The sequence below is a fragment of the Dama dama genome, chromosome 11 (genome assembly GCF_033118175.1).
Source record: "Dama dama isolate Ldn47 chromosome 11, ASM3311817v1, whole genome shotgun sequence".
NCBI classification, from domain to species: domain Eukaryota; kingdom Metazoa; phylum Chordata; class Mammalia; order Artiodactyla; family Cervidae; genus Dama; species Dama dama.
In genome coordinates this window covers 37,238,197-37,258,723 of record NC_083691.1, presented here as the reverse complement: position 1 = coordinate 37,258,723, position 20,527 = coordinate 37,238,197, and the positions used below count along the sequence as shown (strand labels likewise).

General features: G+C 49.5%; 1 protein-coding gene across 1 annotated transcript; it reads right to left on the bottom strand.

The window, feature by feature from the left end:
- Nucleotides 1-17,588: 17,588 nt before the first annotated feature.
- ASPRV1 (aspartic peptidase retroviral like 1) lies at nt 17,589-18,700 on the bottom strand. The gene is given in 2 exon segments (XM_061156103.1): nt 17,589-18,532; nt 18,535-18,700. Coding segments are annotated over 2 exon segments (1,110 nt in total).
- Between the last annotated feature and the right edge of the window lie 1,827 nt (nt 18,701-20,527).

Below are 20,527 nucleotides of genomic sequence, written 5' to 3'. Positions count from 1 at the left end.
GTTTCCCCAAGTGTCTTCGTCTTCCCCTTTTACCTGCCCTGTGTGTTGAACACCAGAAAGTCAAAGGCTGCAAAGCAATTTCCTGCATGTCAGTTTCTTATTTTTGTATGTCTAACTCTTGGATGCAGTAGGTTTCAGTAGCTGGTTACTCCTGATTTTAAAAATCCTTCCTGGGAGAAGATGACCCAAAGACCCTTTTAGATGAGGTGTTTTTTCTCATTTTACATGATCAGATCTCTGTAGACTGTGGGATGTTTTGTTTTTGGAAATATTTGGGGATGGGGGCAGGGGGGTATGATATGTGATTTATCATGATTTTTTCATTAATTTACTACATGGATGATTTTCTTACCCTATCTTCTGAAAGAAGAAATAATTGCCTGGGACTGTTATCATCAGCTATTGAGTGGCTGAAGAAATTGAGTATCTTTGTCTTCTCTCAAAATCATAAAATAAGAATTAGTAAAGCACTTGTTTCTAAGATTTACCCAGATTTTAAATTTTGATTTTATATTCTGTCTGGAGGGTATAGAGGATTGAGAGGGTTTTCTTCATTTTAGCTTTCACCAGAGAACCAAGCTTGCCTTGACCCCTGTCCTTAGAATTGGTGCTCTAGGAATGTTGCTGTCAACCATCAATGTTGGGGGCCATCACCCTAACAGTAAACACAGCCTAAACAGGGAGCAGCAGACAAGAGTGTGAATTTCTGTTTCCAGATGTTTATTTCTTGATGTAAATATGATGCCAATGTAAATCCTGTGTCAAGACATAGAGAATGGTGCTTTTTACTACAGTTAGTACATGCATTTTGAGAACTACTCCATGTTTTAGAGAATCTTTGCTGTGTATATGTAAACTTCTGTATTGTTCAACCGTTAACAAATAATAAATTATTTCATTATTAAAGAAGTTTTCGTCTTCCTAATGTTCTGTACCCAGTTTAACCTTTCGTGGTTTTTTACTTAGAGAACTGAGTTCATCAGGTTTCTCTTTCCTTTTAATAATCATGGAAAATTTGCTGGCCAAAAGTTCTCAGGACTTGGATTCTGTAGTGGGAGCTTTGATCGTGTGGCTCCGATTGAGGCCCTTCCCCGCTGCTTTCCTCCTGTTCTCCTGCTCAGGCACTCGCTCTTGGCTCTGCTCCACCGTGTTACATCTGATCATGCAGACTGTCTGGGGGACCACACAGCAAACCAGACTACCCTGTCTTTCTGGTAGCCCATGGTCGGTGTGGAAGAGGGCAATGTACTCACCACTCAATGCAATACAGTTGGTGGTGGGATAAAGTCATACAGGGACTGGCTATGAGAAATCATAGAAGTGGTGACATCCAAGTTGGGCCCTGGAGAAAGAGTTTTCCCTTGCAGGCAGAGGGAAGAGTCAGTACAACCAGGCAGGTGATGGAGAAGGGAGAGCTCCTGGGGCTGGGGTGTGGCTGGGAGCCCGTGGTGAGTGATGGGGTGCAAAGGGGGACACCGCACCAGGAAAGACAAGTCACTGAGAGGAGAAAACACACCCAGTTTAGGAAATTTGTTTTTTCACATATTAAACCTTTTGGTTAATTCACATTTATTCATTCATTTTTTAAAAATTTGTTTGGACTTCATTTGTTTTTCTTGATCCATGATCCTACCAAAGACACATGTTAAATCCCAATCATCTCTCCTTCAGACTCCTCTGGCTATAACAGTCACTCAGACTTCCCTTGTTGCTGCTGTTGTTCTGAAATATTTATTATTTTTTATTCATTTATTTGGCTGTGCCAGGTCTTAGTTGTGGCACTTGGGTCTTCAGTCTTCATTATGGCATGTGGGATCTAGTTCCCCGACCAGAAATTGGACTGCCCCCTGCATTGAGAGCACAATCTTGGCCCCTGGACCACCAGGGAAGTCCCTTTCTATTCATTCATTTGACAAACAGGGATTGAGTGCCTGGGCTAAGCCAGGCTCTATCTTCGAGCTGAAGACATACCAATGAACAAAATACACAACCCCCCTGCCCTCTTGGAGCTCCCTTCTAGAGCATCAGGCTTCGTGTTCTTGGCCAGGCAAGTCTGCTGAGCTGAGTACACCACCCTGACCTGCCATTGTTCCCTCAGCAGAGCACTTGTTCAGTTAAGGAAAAAGGTGTCTTTCTTCTTCTTGGCCAGTGGCTTCTTATTCTAAAACCACCTAAAATTTTTGAAAGGTTTTTATTGTACCCCAAAAGTGAACTATGATGACTTGAGGGTGTTATGAAAAAGGATCCTTCTGGTATTTCTACTTGGGAAAAGCTAAGGCCTACCTCTTCTGTTTTCTCCCCAAAAAGCAGAGCTATATGGTAGGCCTTCCTAGGACGTGTGAGTCCTGGGTCCATCTCTGTGGACAGGCTCCAAACTGAATCCACCAAAACTAAATCGCCAGCACCATGGACAAAAGCTACATTCTGCCTCGCATCAGGACCCCTGTTTACTGTGGCTGAGAGAGGAAGCTTTAAACCACAGATAACCAAGACAGCTCTCACATAAAGAGAACCTCGCCCACAAGATGACAAATCTTATTTTCAAGGTTTCCTGACCTTGTTTGTTCATAGTAGCCTGATGAAAAGAGTCCTCTTCTGCTATTTGGGCCCACGGTCAACTCACATGTGCTGAGTGCTCATTGAGCACTGAGTGCTCTGCTCTGTGCCCCTCGACCCTGGCCAGGAACTCTCATAGCCCTGGGGATGTGCCATCATTATGCCCACTTCACAGGTGAGGACTCAGCGAGAGGGCTGAGGCATCTTGCCTTGAGTCCACGGAGCTGGTGACCTCTGGCCAGAGTCCCGCTCTCCCTTGCCTCAATTTTTGCAAATTGCAGTTGTGTCAAGTTCTAATCAGTTTTTCATGCATAGTCACCTTTTCTGTTTTAAGCCTTTGAATGCAGCTACCTACTTTCTGTGGAGGCACTTTCAGCTCCAGTTAGTGGGGCAGAAACAGGGAAAGCACAAGACAATTGTGGATTGTCATGGCTTGGTCATCACCCTCCCCTAGATCTCTCCTCTCTGAGCTGGCAGTGAGGAATAACCACCCTCTCTGGACCCTAACAAGGAGCCCGTGGCAGCAACCCAGGCAGCTCCTGAAGGAGGATGTTCTGTCCAAGAGTTAAAGATGCTCTTTCTCTACCATGTCTTTTGGGTTGAAGACCCCATGACGTCACTCTACTGATTCTACCAGCATTACCACATACAGATCTGCTTGGCCTTGGAGTCCCCATCACGCCATCATCACCGAGCAACCGCTTTGTCCACCTCTTAGGTGTCATGTGACCTAGACGCGGACGGGCACACCGAAGCTCCCTACACAGAGACCCTGGTTTAGCAGGCCTGGCCGTATAGCCCTCTTGGCCTTCCCCTCTGCTTGGGAGAGTCAGCTTCCAGGGCTCAAGGGCCCCACAGGAAGTCCTGTTCAGGGCTCAGCATTGACTGGGTGGAAAGTCAGCTCTCTGCCCCCTCGGTCCCAGGTGAGACTTCTGGAGTGGCCGTGTGGAGCCCAGACGAAGAGGTTGGGGCTGCTGACTAGGGGTGACAGGCTGCCCAAAGGGAAAGGAAGCCACATGCAGGAAGAGCATGAGGGACCCTCCTTCAGGCGGATGGGAGGGTAGTTTCTGTCTGGCTGAAGCTTCCGCCAACCTCCCTCCTTCTGAGCAAAGTCAGCGTCTCTATGAACACAGGCTGTAGACTTGGTGGGTAGCTGAGGCAAGAGCCAGCACTGGAGCAAAGGGAGTGGCCCCAAGACCACGGAAGAGCTGAAGGCCAGGGAACCTGGTGGGTTGAAGAGGCTCACTGTGGCCCTGGCATGGGTGCTAAGTAATTTTAGTCATGTCTAACTCTGTGTGACCCCATGGACTTTAGCCCGCCAGGCTCCTCTGTCCATGGGATTCTCCAGGCAAGAATACTGGAGTGGGTTGCCATGTCCTCCTCCAGGGGATCTTCCTGACCCAGGGATTGAACCCCATCTCTTAAGTCTCCTGCGTGGCAGGCAGATTCTTTACCACTAGCGCCCCCTGAGAAGCCTTGGGGTGGTGGTGGGGTGTTCTTTTGTAGATTGCTCTTGGCCGCACCTGGGGCAGAGGTGGATGAGGACAGTCAAAGCAGAGAGCTCTGTGTCAAGGCTCCGCCTACCTTCAGAGAAAGCATGACCTGGGAGAAAAGACGCCTGGAGGCTATCCCCAGCCCCGCACAGAGGGCCGGGGGATAGGAGACCCAACATCCATCTGCTGGGAAGTTTATTCAGTTAAAAATAGAATGTCTGACCAACTCCTGCCTTGCCTGGTTGATATTCCCATCGCCCAGAAGGCAGAAGATGTTTTCATGAAACACCAGACCGAATTCTGATCCACGAAGACAAGCAGGATGGCCAAGTGGGAGGAGAGGTCCTCAGGAGGAGCACCATGTCCCTTAGATGCCTCGGAAGGGGGTCCCAGGTGATGGTCAAACACACACACTCTGGTCAGACGGATCCCACCCTTTCCACTCTGGGTGACCTGGCCCTCGTTTCCTGGGTCTGCATAGTGAACATATAATAGTATTTAACTTCTTGAGGCTGTTGAGGGGATTAAGGGAGACATGGTGTGGAAAGTCCAGGGCCTGGCGGTCAGGAAGCTTAGTGTCTCTGAACAATGACAGTTAGTTCACTAGCAAGGATAGAAGCTGGAGGAGTGTCAGGAATGTAACAGATTTTCAGGAAACAAAGTTCTGACTTTCCGAAAGAAATCAGCCTGGAAGGTAAAATTACATTAGAGGGTAGGGAAGTATTCAAATATGTCACTCTGACTGTGCTGTTTAGACAACAAATTGTGGGCAGGAAGTGGTTAAACTGAAAGGAGGAGCAGAGAAAGGCTGACTCAGGGACAGGAGGTGACTGACTGTGGGGGAGGCGCCAGTTTTCAGGTGGTCCCTCACCCGGGGTGCTGTTCAAAAGGCAAAATTAGCCCTAATGGGACTTCCCTGGTGGTCCAGTGGCTACACTCCAAGCTCCCAATGCAGGGGGCCCAGGTTCAGACCCAGGTTCAGTCCCTGGTCAGGGAACTAGATTCCACATACTGCAACTAAGAGTTCATGTGCTGCAACTATAGAGTCCTGTGTATCACAGCTAAGACCCAGCGCAGCCAAGTAAATAAATATTAAAAAAAAAAACAAAAAAAACAGCCCAGAATCCCCCAGCCCGGTAAGGGCAACCCTCAAAGAGAACGCAGGCAGTGCAGGGGTGGCTCTGAGAGACGTTTTCAAGTAACTCATCAAAAGAGTGCTAGATCCTCAAGTCCTGGCCTTTGCATGCATCTTTCTAACAGCAAATTCAGACCAATCATAGCTAGAGTGCTAGCCAGACAGTCAAGGAAAAGCCACACTTCAGGTGTGAACTCTGAGCAACTACAGACATGGTGACATTCTCTGCAATTTTGGGGTTAAAAGCTTGAGTCAAAGCAGTTGCCGGTCAAGTGCAGACCAGCACCAGGCAGTACCTGCATGGGGCCTAGAAAAGGCACCAATGGAAACAGATCATCAGGGCAGGGCCTCTCTCTTCACCACACTTAGATCCTTTAAGGGCTTCCCTGATAGCTCAGTTGGTAAAGAATCTGCCTGCAATGCAGGAGACCCCGGTTCAATTCCTGGGTCAGGAAGATCTGCTGGAGAAGGGATAGGCTACCCAATCCAGAATTCTTGAGCTTCCCTTGTGGCTCAGATGGTAAATGCGGGAGACCTGGGTGCAATCCCTGGCTTGGGAAGATCCCCTGGAGAAGGGAAAGGCCACCCACTCCAGTATTCTGGCCTAGAGAATCCCAAGGGGGTTGCAAAGGGTTGGATGCGACTGAGCGACTTTCACTTCACTTCACTTCAGATCCTTTAAGGCAGGGCAAAAATTCGAACCCAGTGCAAGTATCCCAGCGCTTTCCCTGAAGAAAGGGTGTGTGTTTCCTCAGAGAAACGGTGAATCATGAAGTTGATCATCTTTCTCTTCTTGCTTTGGCTGCCAGGAAGCTCAGAGTTAAATGCACACCTCACCTTTAGTAATTATGTGAGACCATGTGGTTTATAATTAGTGTTCTAAATTCCCCCTAGTCTTTTCTGTCACCTTGATTTTTATTTAAAGTTTCCTACTTTAATATATGTAAATTTGGAAGTCATTTCAGATTTACTCTTGTAGAGAACAAAGAGGATGGTCATATAGGAGCACTGCCTGTGTATAATGAAAAAGTTTCCGGTCTTTTCTTTTGCAAGCAGGGGGAAGTGAGGTTGACTAAGCCAGGGTGAGGTTATGAGGGTCAACAATGAGGACAGGGAAGGTGAAGTGTTTTTCTTTAAGTAGTGGAAATGAATTTGCCAAAGTATAAAAGAGAGCTGCCTCGGGGCGGAAGGTAACCCCACCTCATCTAGAGAAACTGGGCTCCTCCGGGACTTTCCGCAGAGGCTGGAGGCAGCCGCAGAGTTGACCTGGGTCTGAGTCACCTGTCAGAAGTGGAAGGAACACCACTCTTTCTTCCCAACTCAAGAAAGTTCACTGGATTGAAAGCAAATGAGAATAGTGTTTTTATGGGACTAGCCTGGAATCCGCGCTAGTGCATATTTTTAAAAAGTAAATCACCCACAAAGGTCAGCATTTTATTAACAAATTATTCGTGGCCCCACCAAGTGGACCATGGGTTAGTGGACACAGGCCAATCTGCAAGATGGTGCCCGGCTGTGTAAACAGAACACTGTCTTCAGCCCTGGGCCATTCAATACAGCTGTGGGAACCTGGAGTTGAGTGTGGCCGGCACGGTCTCCACATCTGCGATGACCCCTGGATAGCAAGTTGGCACGCAGACCGCCTGACAGAATCAGGGTCCAGTCATTCTTGACAGGCTGCCGTGAGGGGTGTCGTGGACCTGTGAGGGGTGTCATCATGGACAGATGCATTTGAAGAGACAGTAGAGGCTCCTGTGTTCAGTCGTGAACACACCAGTCACAGGGGGCTGTCGCCAGGTGGGCTGGATGCCAAGCCTCCACTGTGAAGGGGCTACCACAGAGCAAAGCCCTCAGGTCTCATAAAGAGGCCCACAGGGGAAACCAGAGCAAGTAGGGGCCCCCAGAATTGGGGCTAGGCTCAAGACAGCACGGGGCCCAGCAAAACTTCCTCCCTGGCTCTGCTCCCCTCACTCCACCCCAGGCTCTCCCCACCCCCATCCATGAGCATTTCAAAACAGACTTCAGATCTCAGCCTTCCTTAATGGCCCAAACCCCCTTGCCGAACTCCACCTGGCTCAGCAGCACATCTGAGTCCCCACCTGACCTGGTCCCAGCCACCCTTCCTGACACCTCTTTGCCGATTTCAAAGTCCGTATAGTCAAAGCTATGGTTTTTCTAGTAGTCATATATGGATGTGAGAGTATATGACAGAATCTTTATGGTTGAACCATAAAGAAGGCTGAGAGCCAAAGAACTGATGTTTTCAAACTGTGGTGCTAGAGAGCCCCTTGGACAGCAAGAAGATTGCACCAGTCCATCCTAAAGAAAATCAACCCTGAATATTCATTGGAGGGACTGATGCTGAAGCTGAAGCTCCAATTCTTTGGCCACCTGATGCAAAGAGCTGACTCATTCGAAAAGACCCTGATGCTGGGAAAGATTGAAGGCAAAAGGAGACGGGGATGACAGGGGATGAGATGGTTGGATGGCATCACTGATTCAATGGACATGAGTTTGAGCAAACTCCAGGAGATGGTGAAGGACAGGGGAACCTGGCAAGCTGTAGTTCATGGGGTCGCAAAGAGTTGGACACGACTGAGCAACTGAACAACAACCCTCCCTGAGCTCAGATCCTACCATCCTACCCCTCACTCATTCTGTTTCACCTGCCCTGGCCTGGGGGCTGGGCCTCTGCCCAGAAGGCTAGCCTGGCCACCTCCCTTCACTCGGGTCTCTGCACAAACATCAGCTGACCCACGAGAACTCCTTGACCCCCTTGGCATAAAACTGCATATCCCCCATCAGTTCAATCCACCACCCACCCACCCTGATTCATTTCTCTTTATCATCACAGGACAAGTCATTTTTTTTGTCTGTTTGGTATTCAAATACAGCTGTGCAAAAGCAGAGGCTTGACTCTGTGGCTCTGTCCTAGCACCTAGGCCAGTGCCCAGCACACTGGATGGATGGATGCTTGAATGGATGGATGGAGGGATGGATGGGTGAGCGAGTGAATGAGTAAGAGACCAACTTCTAATTCATAGCAGAAGCAGACAATAGTCTCCACAGTCATGTGCCCCAAAGGCAGATGGTGATACATGGAGTGAGGTTTCTCCTACATGTTAAGGACATTATCACCATCAAAGCACAATGAAGGCAGCATGATGAGAGTCGTGGAAATTGCCTGAGCTTTAGAATAATCCAGATGACTTGGCCAAAAAAAAAAAAAGCAATTTGATAGAAAATAATTTGGTTTAGAAGAAGTCGAGAGGAAAACAATTATGCCTGAGGGACAATTTGGTCTAAAAAACACATTCCACCTTATTTTCCAAAAACTGGAATTCTGATGTAGCATAAGAGGAGCGCATTCTTTTGTGCCTTTTCAAGTATGTTGCTTAAGTTTCAGAATAGTTTTACTCTCTGCTTTAAATATCTAGTTAATATTTTAGCCAATTATTAATATTTTAATTCTGTTCATTTAAAAATTTTATCATTAAATGTCACACATATGGATAAAAGTCCATAAAACATAAATGTATTGCTTAGTGAATTATTATAAACACCCATACAGACATGACCCAGTCGAGAACCAGGACACTGTCAGCCCTCAGGCGCCCCCAAATGCCTTTCCCAACATAGAACCCTCATTACCCAAAGGGATAGGGCAACCCTGCTTCTGCTGTAATCATATCCTTTCTTGCCTTTATAATTTCCCTCCTGAGTAGACATCTGTACACACTGCAGTTTAGTTTTGCTTGTTGGTTTTAGAATATTTTGTAAATGGAGTCACACCATACATGTCTGTGTCTGGCATATTTTTCACTTACCAGTGTAGCTGGGAGGCTTGTGTGTGTCACATGTGGTTGCAGTATGCTCTTTTCATCACTGTATTGTGAGGTTGGTAACAGCAAAAGGTTGGAAACAATCTGAATGTCCGAAAATAGGGAATTGGCCAAATAAAGTATGAGTTTACAAAACAGAAAGTACTGCATAATCCTATTTTTGCTAAAAAAAGAAAACCAAGAGTTAGAGAGTGAAAGAGAAAGAATGAAGGGAAGTACATCCATATGAAAGTCTACAGAGAAAGGTCTGGAAAAATATGCCACATCTGACCTAGGCAGAGTGAGTGGGTACAAGGCTCTTTGCAAAGTTTCTTCATATATTTTTGGACTGACCTAATTTTCTGGTTTTCCCAAATGAGCAGTATTGCTTTTGTAAAAGAAAGGGAAAAAAGGAATTTAAATAATGAAAAGCTCATCAAGCAATAATAAGCAACAATCAGAAAAAAAAGACTGTGGAATTTTGGTGAGGTTTAAGGGAGGGTTTTCCTTCCTAGTTTATTTTAACACCAATATGTCTCCTCTACATGTTTGATGATTTTTGTGAATTTTTTTCATAAAGCGATAGAATCAATGAATGTTTCCAACCACAGTTAACAGGTTAGTGAGTTCTGCAAATACCTTACACACTGTTTAGTTAATGAAGACCTCTTTGTTGAACATTTCAACTATTCAAATTCATTTTCACCCACTTTGTCTTGTCTTGCTCTATTTATAATAGATGCAAACAACCTAAATTCACTTTAGCCAAATCTGTTTGTCCAAACCGCTCCAGTGGACTGAACTGAATATTCTAAAGGCAGGCAGGCTTCAGTGCCAACCTCAGTTCAATCATTTACCGTGAGAGCAGCACAGCAAATTAACCTTTCCCAATTTCAACTTCCCCATCTGTTAAAGGGGGATAAAACCTACACCGTAGGGGTTTTGTGACACTTAGAAAGAAATGTCCACATCAGCACCCACGAGTCACCTCAGGCCAGTCTCTCCGTCTCAGCACTGTTGATGAGCAGGGCTGGGGGATTCTGTGTTGGGGGGTCGGGTTGGGGGGTCGGGTTGGGGGGGTGGGGGTCATGTGCACTGGAGGATGCCATCAGCAACCTCCCCACCCCCAGAACTGTAACAACCAAAACTGCGTCCAGACGTTGCCAACTGCACCCTGAGGGCAAAACTGCTGCCTTATGTAGACTTGTACCCCTCTCACAGCCTGTCACTGAGGTTCCCCAAGTCCTGCTGGTTCTTCCTCCATGTTATCGGCCCCTTTCCCCACTAAGCCTGCTTAGCCTCATCAGCCAATGACTGAGCAGCACAAAAATCCCAAAAAAATCCTAGACAGCCTCCCTCCACCCCTACTTGTTCCCTGTGCTCCATCTATGGGTAGTGGGACAGGAGAATACAAATGTGCGCTTTTGTTGTTGATTGTTCCATCTAGAGCAAGTAACCAGGGTTTTAGGACTCTCTTACGTCCCTGGGCCGAAAGCCAATGTCGCCTGTAAGACAGAAGATACGTCCCTTCCCCATCCTTTGTACCTGCCCGAACCCACGGATGACAATATGTTCGAGTGTCCTGAAAGGGAGGTGGCGGGAGGCCTGTAGGTGAGTGAGAAAAGATGAGGACAGATCTGGCCGGACAGGGGGTGGACAGCAGTCAGTCCTGGAGAGAAGAGACACCCACACACCGCGCAGCAGCCTCATCCCAAAGAAGTGACAAGACAGCACAGGGAGTGGCCAGCCTGGTGTCCCTACTGGCGGGACCTGAGACCTGGGCCTCTTGTACAAGCGTGCATGGCACAGACATCAGCTCGGCCACGCGGCCTAAAGGAACCTGTGGACAGAGACGCGGGCATCTGTGACTTGCAGCCCTTCTCCCGCAAGGCTTCAGTGCTGCCTAAGATTCTGGGGCTTTTCCCCAATCCAGAGCAGGAAATGTCCCCAGAATGACTGACAGTGACTGTCTTAAGAGCCTAGTTAAATGGGGACTCAGAGTAAGACATAATTAGCTTTAATATTGGGGGAAAATATCTTTAAGTGGCATTTCCCACACATCTCTGAGGTTGCGGAGAGGCTCAGATGTGTTACAAATGCAGATGTCAACATGTCACTTCCCTGCCCTCCCCTTACCTGAGAATGAAGCCCCCTGACTGCACACAATGGAGGAAGCAGATGCTTATTCTCCACACTTGCTCCCGGGACAGACATCACCAATCAATTGTGCCATCTTGCTGGCAGTGTCTGTACACAGTCCCAGAATCTTTCGCAGTGCCTCCGGGCAGGCAGCGGTGTGGATCTGAGCTGGTACTCGAGATGAAACCAACTGTTTACTTTAGGACCCACTGCGCCACCACCACCTCATCCTCCACAAACACATTTTACCACTTTTAACGTTGGGCTACACCATTGATACATACGTTAACATTTACGAGGTTTAGTTTTTCTTTCTCCAAAAAATACTAAATTTATAATGCACTCTTGAATTGAGTGCATCTCAGAGCTGAAGAAATCCAGCGTTGGCTATTCCTGGCCTTCTGGAGGTTCCTCAAAGGCCATTTAGGACCCTGCCCCTTTGTCCCCAACCCAAGTCACCCTGTTAGCCAGCACCAGCCCAGCTTGTCTCCCTCCCTCCCCTCACGTTTCTCTCTCTACCCTGCATCGTCTTGGGAAAGAACCACTTGTCTTTCAAGACTCAACTTAAAGATCTCCTCTGGAGCCCTTCCTGACCCCCAGCCCCACCACATGACCCTCCCCGAGCCCTTGTGCACATGGGCATGAGGAGGGGACGCCACACTGGGCTTCCTTTGCCTGGCTGCCTTCCTCCTCTTCAGACTGTGAATCCCTGGAGGGCAGGGCTCCTTCACACCCTTCCCAGGGCTGGAAGTGAAGTGAAGTCGCTCAGTCGTGTCCGACTCTTTGCGACCCCATGGACTGTAGCCCACCAGGCTCCTCCATCCATGGGATTCTCCAGGCAAGAATACTGGAGTGGGTTGCCATTTCCTTCTCCAGGGGATCTTCCTGACCCAAGGATCAAACCCGGTCTCCAGCATTGCAGGCAGATGGTTTAACCTCTGAGCCACCAGGGAAGAGGACTGGAAGATGCTCTAATTGGAACTCAGAGAGACAGGGCAGCGCAAGGCTGGCCCTAGGCAAGTCCCACAAGCAGCAGGTGGAGAATTCACCCCCATCCAGGCTTAGGCAAGGCTGGTCCACAAAATCTGAGCAATCAGAACTCAAGAACCAATTTATGAGTCCACAGTGAGAAGCAACAGCCAAGTGGAGTGGGTGGTCATAGTGGCCTGAGCAAGGTTTGTCCTCCTTGCGACCAAGCCAGGGAAGCCACATATATTACCCAGGGTTGCTTGGTAGCAGTAGATTCTGGCCAGGACAGTGACTGATGGGACCAGAACATGTGGCATCAGCTCTGACAGCTGCCTCAGTGTCTCCTCGGGGGCTGAGGACCAGGTGGGTAGACCAGGTCACCTCTCTGGGGCATTGAGGCCGGCCAGTCCCTCAGCATTGCCATAAGAGAAGGACATGTGGCCTTTGGTCTCTGACTCCAACTGCCCTCCTGATGGACACATTATGTCCTCAAGGTAAACTAATGGCCACAGACAGGCACCTAAGCACACCTGGGAGCCTTAACTCGCCTTGTGATGACTGCAGTCTGATTTGATTGTTTATCTTTCTTATTTGTTGCCAAGGACCACCCACACCTGGCACTGAGTAGGTGATTAATAACTGGTTGCTTCTGGCTTTGTTTTTCATAGGCTTATGGGTTAGCAATTCTGAAACTACTCTCTGGGTACTTAGGATTGAGCAAATAAGTAACCTGGAGTCAGGTTTCTCACTGGAGAAAAAAGTTGCAAATATGGAAAGGAGGGAGATTAGAATAAACTCTATGGTGCTGGGTTGGAATTGGAGGTTCAGTATGAACTCAAATTTTAAATATATATATTGAGAGATACATACAGAAGCATACATAGATGAACTATTTTTTTCTTAGTTCTGATACTGAGAGGATCTAAGAGTATTGACACCCTAGTAGTAACAAGCATACCCAACACCCAGCTCCTGGTTTCTAAATACCAGACTCCACCTAAAGGGACCAGGGCTCTTGGAGAAATGACCAGTTTCAGGGGTGGTTCAGGGAAGGTATAAGATGAACCTAGAACATCTTGTGACAGAAAATAAAGAAGGGCTCAGATGATGGTAGGGACCTGTCCCAGAAACACAAAAACTAGTTGAAGAGTTTCCCACGGCCAAATTTAAAACAATGTGAGCATCAGAATGATAGTAACAGAGTTCAGTTCAGTTCAGTCGCTCAATCGTGTCCGACTCTTTGCCACCCCATGAATCGCAGCACGCCAGGCCTCCCTGTCCATCACCAACTCCCGGAGTTTACCCAAACTCATGTCCATGGAGTCAGTGATGCCATCCAGCCATCTCATCCTCTCAGTAACAGAGTACAGCTCACCAAATAAAACAACAGTCTGTGAGTCTACAATTATTTAAATAAACAAACAGGAGGGAAAAACTTTTCTTCAGAGTTGACTGCCAGCTAACAAATGTAGGAGGGTAGAATTAGAAAATCACCATTGGCAGGCAAGGACCTTCAAGGGTCTAATAGGTGACTGATGAGAAAGGCTATTTGTATAGTTTCAGAGCATCAGCCTGGAAGACACTCATTAATTATACAGAGAAGGGACTTCCCTGTGCTCCAAAGGCCAAAATTCTGCACTCTCAATGCAGGGGGACTGGGTTTGATCCCTGGTCAGGGAACTAGATCCACATGCCGCAACTAGGAGTATGCATGCCACAACTAAAGAATCTTGTGTGCTGTAAATAAGACCCGGAGCAGACAAATAAATAAGTAATAAAGAAGATAAATATTTTAAAAATTTATACAGGGAAAATATATGTAGTTTACAGGGGGAAATCTGGCACCATTTTGACCAGCTAATTCAAGTTAACATCACCAGTAATAGAATAAATAGGTGTCCCACACCACCTGATATGATCCAAGGAGAAGGATACAATACCACTTTTGGGTATTCTTACCAAAAATGCATAACCTGAATCTAATCCTGAGAAAATATCAGAGTCACCCAAATGTAGGTTCACATTCTGCAAAATAACTGACCAGGCTCTTCATAAATGTCAAGATCATGAAAGACAAAGTCTGAGGACTGGTTCAAATTAAAGGAGACTGAAGACACATGACCCCTAAATGCAGTGTGTGGCTGGCTTGGATCCTGAACCAGAGAACAATTGTTTTCTTTCACTGTAAGGGTCATTATTGGGCTTTCCCTGGTGTCCAGTAATTAAGACTCTGTGCTTCCAATGCAGGGGGTGCAGGTTCAATCCCTGGTCAGGGAACTAATTTAATTAAAAAAAAACAAAAAGAGCATGAAGAATTCTCTAGCAAAGTTAGTAGACTTAGTAGGCATTTAGTATATGGGGTTTGCATGCACGCTCAGTTGTGTCCAGCTCTTTTGCGACCCCACAGACTGTAGCGGGCCAGGCTCCTCTGTCCATGGGGTTTCCCCAGGCAAGATATAAAACTGGAGTGGGTTGCCATTTCCTTCTTCAGGGGATCTTCCCGACCCAGGGGTGGAACCTACATCTCCTGTGACTCTTGCAGTGACAGAAGGATTCTTTTACCCCAGAGCCACCTGGGTCATCATTAAAGAGGGTGTCTGGTGGGCATCATGAGTTGCCCCTTAACTAGAGGCATCAGGAAGTTCTAGGACAGGAATTCTCAAACATTTGTGTGTATAAGAATCACCTGGAGATTTTGTTCAGTACAAGTTCTGCCGCATGTCTGGGTGGGGCTCAGATCCTGCACTTCTAACAACTCCAGGTGATGCTCACAATGCCTTTCTGCTGGCCCAGGGACCACCCTATGGGTCGCAATGAGGCGGATATAGCTGGGATTAAGACCAGGCCTTCTCGAGCCTGGCTGCACTTCAGGACCACCAGGAAGAAGCAGATTTTATTGATCCTCCCAGGGATTCTGATGGGCAGCCAGGATTAGACCTTCACAGCCTCACCTGTGTCTGTCTTCTATTCACTGTCTCAAGTTCAGACCGGAAGTCTGAATGCTGCCATGGCTGCCAAGCTGAATTTGTTGCTGCTGCTCTACTCTGTCCTGTTCCAAGAAGCCAGGTGAATCTTGCTGCTCCTTCACAGTTCAAACACTTTCATACAAGTTAGGTGCAACTCCCCACGCAGAGATCAAGCCCTCTGAGATGTGTGGCCTAAACCCACGGTACCCGGCTGCTCACCACCCTCCCCCTAGAGCGTCCCCATCCTGCAACCCAGGTTCCCTTCCCGCTCACATCACCTGTCTTGTCTCAGTCCAGTCTCCAGGTAAGAGGAACCCTCTCTCAGCACCTTCCTCCAGGAGGCCTGTGCTGTGATGTCAGTCTGGCTGGGCCCACCCGGGTGCTCGCTCCCCCTAGGAGAGAGAGCTGGCTGAGAGCCTGGTGACAGACTCACTCATAGCAGGAGACGAAGGGTCTCTGAGGCGGGGACACAGGCCATCCTGCTCCTGTTCACACAGGCAGGGCTCTGCAGCCCGTGTCCGTGGGGAATCACAGGGAGGGGACAACTTGGGTGTTGCCCTGAAATTCTGACCTGGCACCCAACTCCCCATTCACCTGTTCACCTCCCACCCACTCTTTCCCTTCCCTCCTCCAGCTCAGCAGGTGGCTAGGATCTGAGGGACCTAGAGGAAAATAGGTCACAGGGAGGTGCCACCTACGTTGTCCCCTCTGGGGAGGGTTTGGCCTAGGAGAGAAGATGTATTTGTCAGGCATTGAAAACCAAATTTGAGATGGGGAGTGGGGGACCTGAATGCCATGAGACCCACCTCCTTCTCCCCTTCCCCTTGGCTCCAAGGCAAGGGCCAGGGATGGGCCACCACTTCTCTGGTCCTCACATTCCTGAGGTAGAACTTCCTCTTGATCCAGCACCCACTACTGGCCCATGCGCCCTGGGGCTGATGTAGCCGATCCCTGTTAGGATGCTGGGGAGCCCAGGGAAGGGGCTTCATAATCAAGGGGATTAGAGACTGGGGGTGCCGCAGTTTCCAGGAGAATCATAGCTGGAATCTGAGGGAGGAGCAACCACTCTTGTCTCAGACAGGTTCAAGGTCAAGGCCCCAAAGTCTTAGAATAAAGAATAAAGCTCGTCCCCACCTCTGACTCCCACTCAGGCTCTTCCCCTCTCCCTCAGGAATGTCCAGATGGAAACTCCCAGGAGAGGCTCATTCCACCCTCATGTAGGGAGAAGACCCTTCCCGCCTCCCATCAAGTTTCTTGAAGCTTTGCACCCTTAGTCTCCCTTTGGACCAAGGAGTTTTCAGAGTCCCAGTCCTGCTGAGTTCTAGAGAGAGGGGCAGGAAACTGGATGCAAATATGAGGTAGATCCCCTAAGAGAGATGTACCCCATTCCTTGATCTAGAGTGTCCTCCCCCCACCCCGCCTCCACTATCCTGCAGAATGCCCTTGGGCTGCCCCAGGCAGGGTAACACTTGCCCCCAATCATGCTTTCTGCCTCCAAGTCCCAGCTCCCAGGTGGCTGTTAAGAACCTATTTCCAGGCAGAGACTTTATCAGTTGTTTACAATAATCATAATTTTCCAATCCCCAATCAAGACCACAACTTGAGGGTCACTCTTGGGCATAAGAGGCATGTTGGATACTAAAATATTGCAGTTTGTAATGATTAGAGGAATCAGGATTAGATTGGACATGACAAGAATTATGGAGGAAATAAGTCAAGCTATTTGAAATCGAGGTTGTCTTGGAAAATCCAAGCTATATCGTTTCTATACATGTATTCTCTTCTGTTTTCCAGCGAGACCCTCTGAAAATACTTGAGCCTTCCTTCTCTTCACCACTCATTCTCTGCCCCAACCTCTCACATCCATTGCATTCATTCCCCAATCAACACATTACATGGTTTTTCCATGAGTCATCCTTTATTGCTGTTTGAAGTCATGAATTATTGGCACAAGACACAGTGGGTTTCAAAGCAAATGACAGAAGGAAACAGTTTGCAGGTGGGAAGACCCAACAGTGAAGAATCCTAGAGCAGCCATGACCTTGGCCTTGAGGGTTGGGTCTTACTTGTAAGGACCCTGCAGCCAGGACCTAGCCCAGTCGAGTCAGACTACCTGGCCCACAGGTGATAAGCCACATCTCGGGGGAGCTGAAGGGGTCCCCCAGTCCTCTCTCTAAGACCATCATTGTAGCCTTCTTGGAACCTTCTTCTAGCCTCCAAGTCTTTTGCCACCAACAGCAGTGTGACAACCACAAGGACCCCCTCTGAGACAGCCAGCCTGCTCTCCTCACCCATTCCTTTTCCAATGGAAGCTTCCCCTAACCAGGGCAGATAAAGGCCCCTGCAGAGGGAGGAGCGGGGAGGGGAGCAGGAAAGTGGGGAGCAGGAGGGAGGGAGTTGGTTTTAGAGGACTGGCCAAGTCCAGTGGCCCCCTGAGGAGAGGTGCCTGTCCCCTCCACCACAGTGGGTCCTCCCGCCAATATCTGAGGGGTGAGGCAAAGGGGGCTTCTCAACAAGAGAGTTGCTGCCCCCCCTCCTCTGAGGAGGGCTCCTCCTCTATGAGCTCCAGGTCGAACTCATCTTCCAGGGACCCTCCCACCGGCAGAAGGCGGAACTTCTTCCCTTTAAGTGTGCATGTGCGATGCTGGAAGTCCAGGACGGCGTTGTGATCCTGGAGAACGTCGGTGCCAATGATGGCTTCCTCCGCACTCGCGTTGGCCACTAGGAAGGCTGCCTTCAGCTTCAGCTTGCCCAGGGACACCACCGTATCCCAGACGCCCAAGATCTTCATTTCGGCCCCGTTGGCCACTTTCACCACATTCTCAAAGGGCCGCAGCGTATCTAAGTCGCCATCAGTGACCTCCTCCCACAAGCTCGGGTGGACCACGGAGACCTGGGCCCCGGAGTCCACCAGGAACCTCACGGGCACTTTGCCAATTTTCCCCTTGAGGTAGTAGCCCTTACCCATGCTGTTGGCAAAGACGATCTCCTTGGGCAGGTGGCTGTGGGCAGCCTCGGGCCCCCCAAAGGTCTTCAGGAGGGTCTCTTTCACAGCCCCGTAGTTTCCCTGGTCCTCGGGACTGAGACTATTGAAGGCCCCCAGGGCATCTCCCCTGAGAGACTCTTTCAGGAACCTCAGCTTGGTGATGTGGTCCCAGTGGTTGAGGTCGTTGATGACCTCAAAGCGATGCAGCCAGAGGTGTGGGGCCATGTTGGCTCCATCGAAAAGCTCTGGGACGAAGGCTCGCTCACGGCTCCTGGCTCCGCTCCCGGCCATCCCTCTGCTCCCTTCTGGAACTGCAGCAACAACCCACGGCAGGTAGAGAAAGCCACAGAGCAGTGTCAGCGCAATCACGCTGGAGAACAAGGCTTCTCTAAGCAGACTGTTGCTGGGTGCCCGCTGTTGGCAGGCTGGAGGGACCAGGCGAAGGCTGTCTGACGGACTGCTGGGTGCAGAGCTGTGGCCTGCTCACTCTGCAGAGCCTTTTTGATACCCAGCCTGGGCCTCCAAGGCTCCCCATTCGCCTTTGTTCTGGAAGCTCCGCCCCTGCTCCTCCCACCCCCCTCCCTCCAGCATCCTGTTCGACGGGCAGGATCAGTGCCCCGCCCTTCTGCATCCATCAACGGGACAGGCCGCGGGCAGCCCACGTTGCAAGGAAGGCCAGCCTGGGTCAGAGGGGGCCTCCTCAGGTACCCTCCCCAGCCTGTGTCCCAGAATAACAGATGAGGACAGGACGACGTTACGACATCCAGGTGTTTGTCATCAGCTGGAGAAGGAAGGTGGAGGCAGGGACCAGAGGCAGGGACCAGAGACCATCAACTTCTAGACTGGGGAGGCCCCTTTGCCCTCAACCTTGAGTGATCCCCTTTGAGTGGCTAAGGGGAAGGAGCTTACATTTACTGTGTTTCTGCTCTGTGTGAAGTGAGAGGCTGGGTGTTTCTCATGAGCTCTGAACCAAGTACAGAATCCCATAAGATTCTCTGGAGAGATGGAGGAGAGTCCCCAGAATCAAGAATGCCCATAAATAGTTTCTTTAAATGAGGGAACACATGCACACATTTTCCATGAATGCAATTGCTACAGTAGTTTTCCCTCGTTGATCACACCTAATTCAGAGTCAGTCTGCCTTCTGGAGTGGGTGCCAGAATCTGGAGTCGGGCTTCGACTCCAGCTCTGGGCAGGCCCCCTCCTTGGCTTCTCCCCTCTCACCTTCCAGAAGCCTTTATAAGAGTCTGTTCCCCAGGTTCTTCAGACCACCTCTTCATCTGGGCATTTGTGGAAAGAGCAGCCAGAGAATTCCACTCTTTTTATTCCAAGAGGGGGAAGCATCCACTTTGTTGGCAGAGCCAGCAGTGAGAGTCTGGATGGCTTTAGATGGAGGAGGCTGGCTGTGGGACCTCTTGCTGGGCTTGGGGGTGGGAGGGTGGAGGGCCGTCCCAGGCCACCCCATGGATACCCAGAAGACAGATCTGGGAGTTCATGGCTGGAGTCTGACTGGGGCTGTTGGGGGACCCACATTTATGACCCTGTTTAAGTGTCGCCCCTCCACAGAGCCCTACTCTGGCCTCACCAGTGTGCCCACTCCCAGGTGACAACCGTGGCTGTGTGGTTCATTCATTAAGTCTGTGTCCTGCGCATGTACGACTGCCTCCAGGCCTGGTAGAAACTGACTCTGGGGAAGTAGGTGCTCTTTACTGGGCTCCAAGCCTGCTGAGTGCTGTCACCAAACAGGACAGATGAAGACAGGAGAGGAGCAAGAACCAGCGGCACACCTGTGGCTCTGGGCTGTTTTTCCTGGCCCAGAGCCTGTCTCTCACCAACTCCCTGTCCCACTGATCACCCAAGCCTGGTTGAATTCCAGAGGACCCTGGCTCCAGCCCTGCCCCTGGTCGGTCCCAGGGCCTCTGACTATGCCAGAAGACCCTTAGCCCCTGTGGCTGTGTCAGCCCCTTGCACCTGACGCAGTGAGCCAGCACAGAGGCAGCTGGGTCAACACCTCTCATCACAGCTGCCTGGCTGAGGTGGGGCCATCGTGCCATTCCAGACACCCAGAGGAGGGGGAAGTGGAGTCACTGGGCAGGTGGGTCTCCCAGAGGATTGCACAATGCAAAACCTGCACCCAGAAAAATGGCCCTGCACCCGCAAGACCAGGAAGCCCCTTCTGCAAGTGATGTTTGTGGATGGACTCCCAGTCCCTGGAATGGGCGTTGTTCTGTGGCCCAGGTAACTGACCTTAGTGGCTTTGTGGCTCCCTGGTATTCATCACCTTGAACCCTTGGTCCCCTGGAAGTGGGAATGAGTTAGGAGGCTGCCATGTGACCAAGGGAATTAAGAAGTAAGATGGCTTCTCAACTAGCAACTAGGACTGCTGGACGCCCCCACTGTGGCCTTTCAGACCATCATGGTGGACAGTGACGTCAGGTCTCCCTGTTGCCATTGTCTGGAAA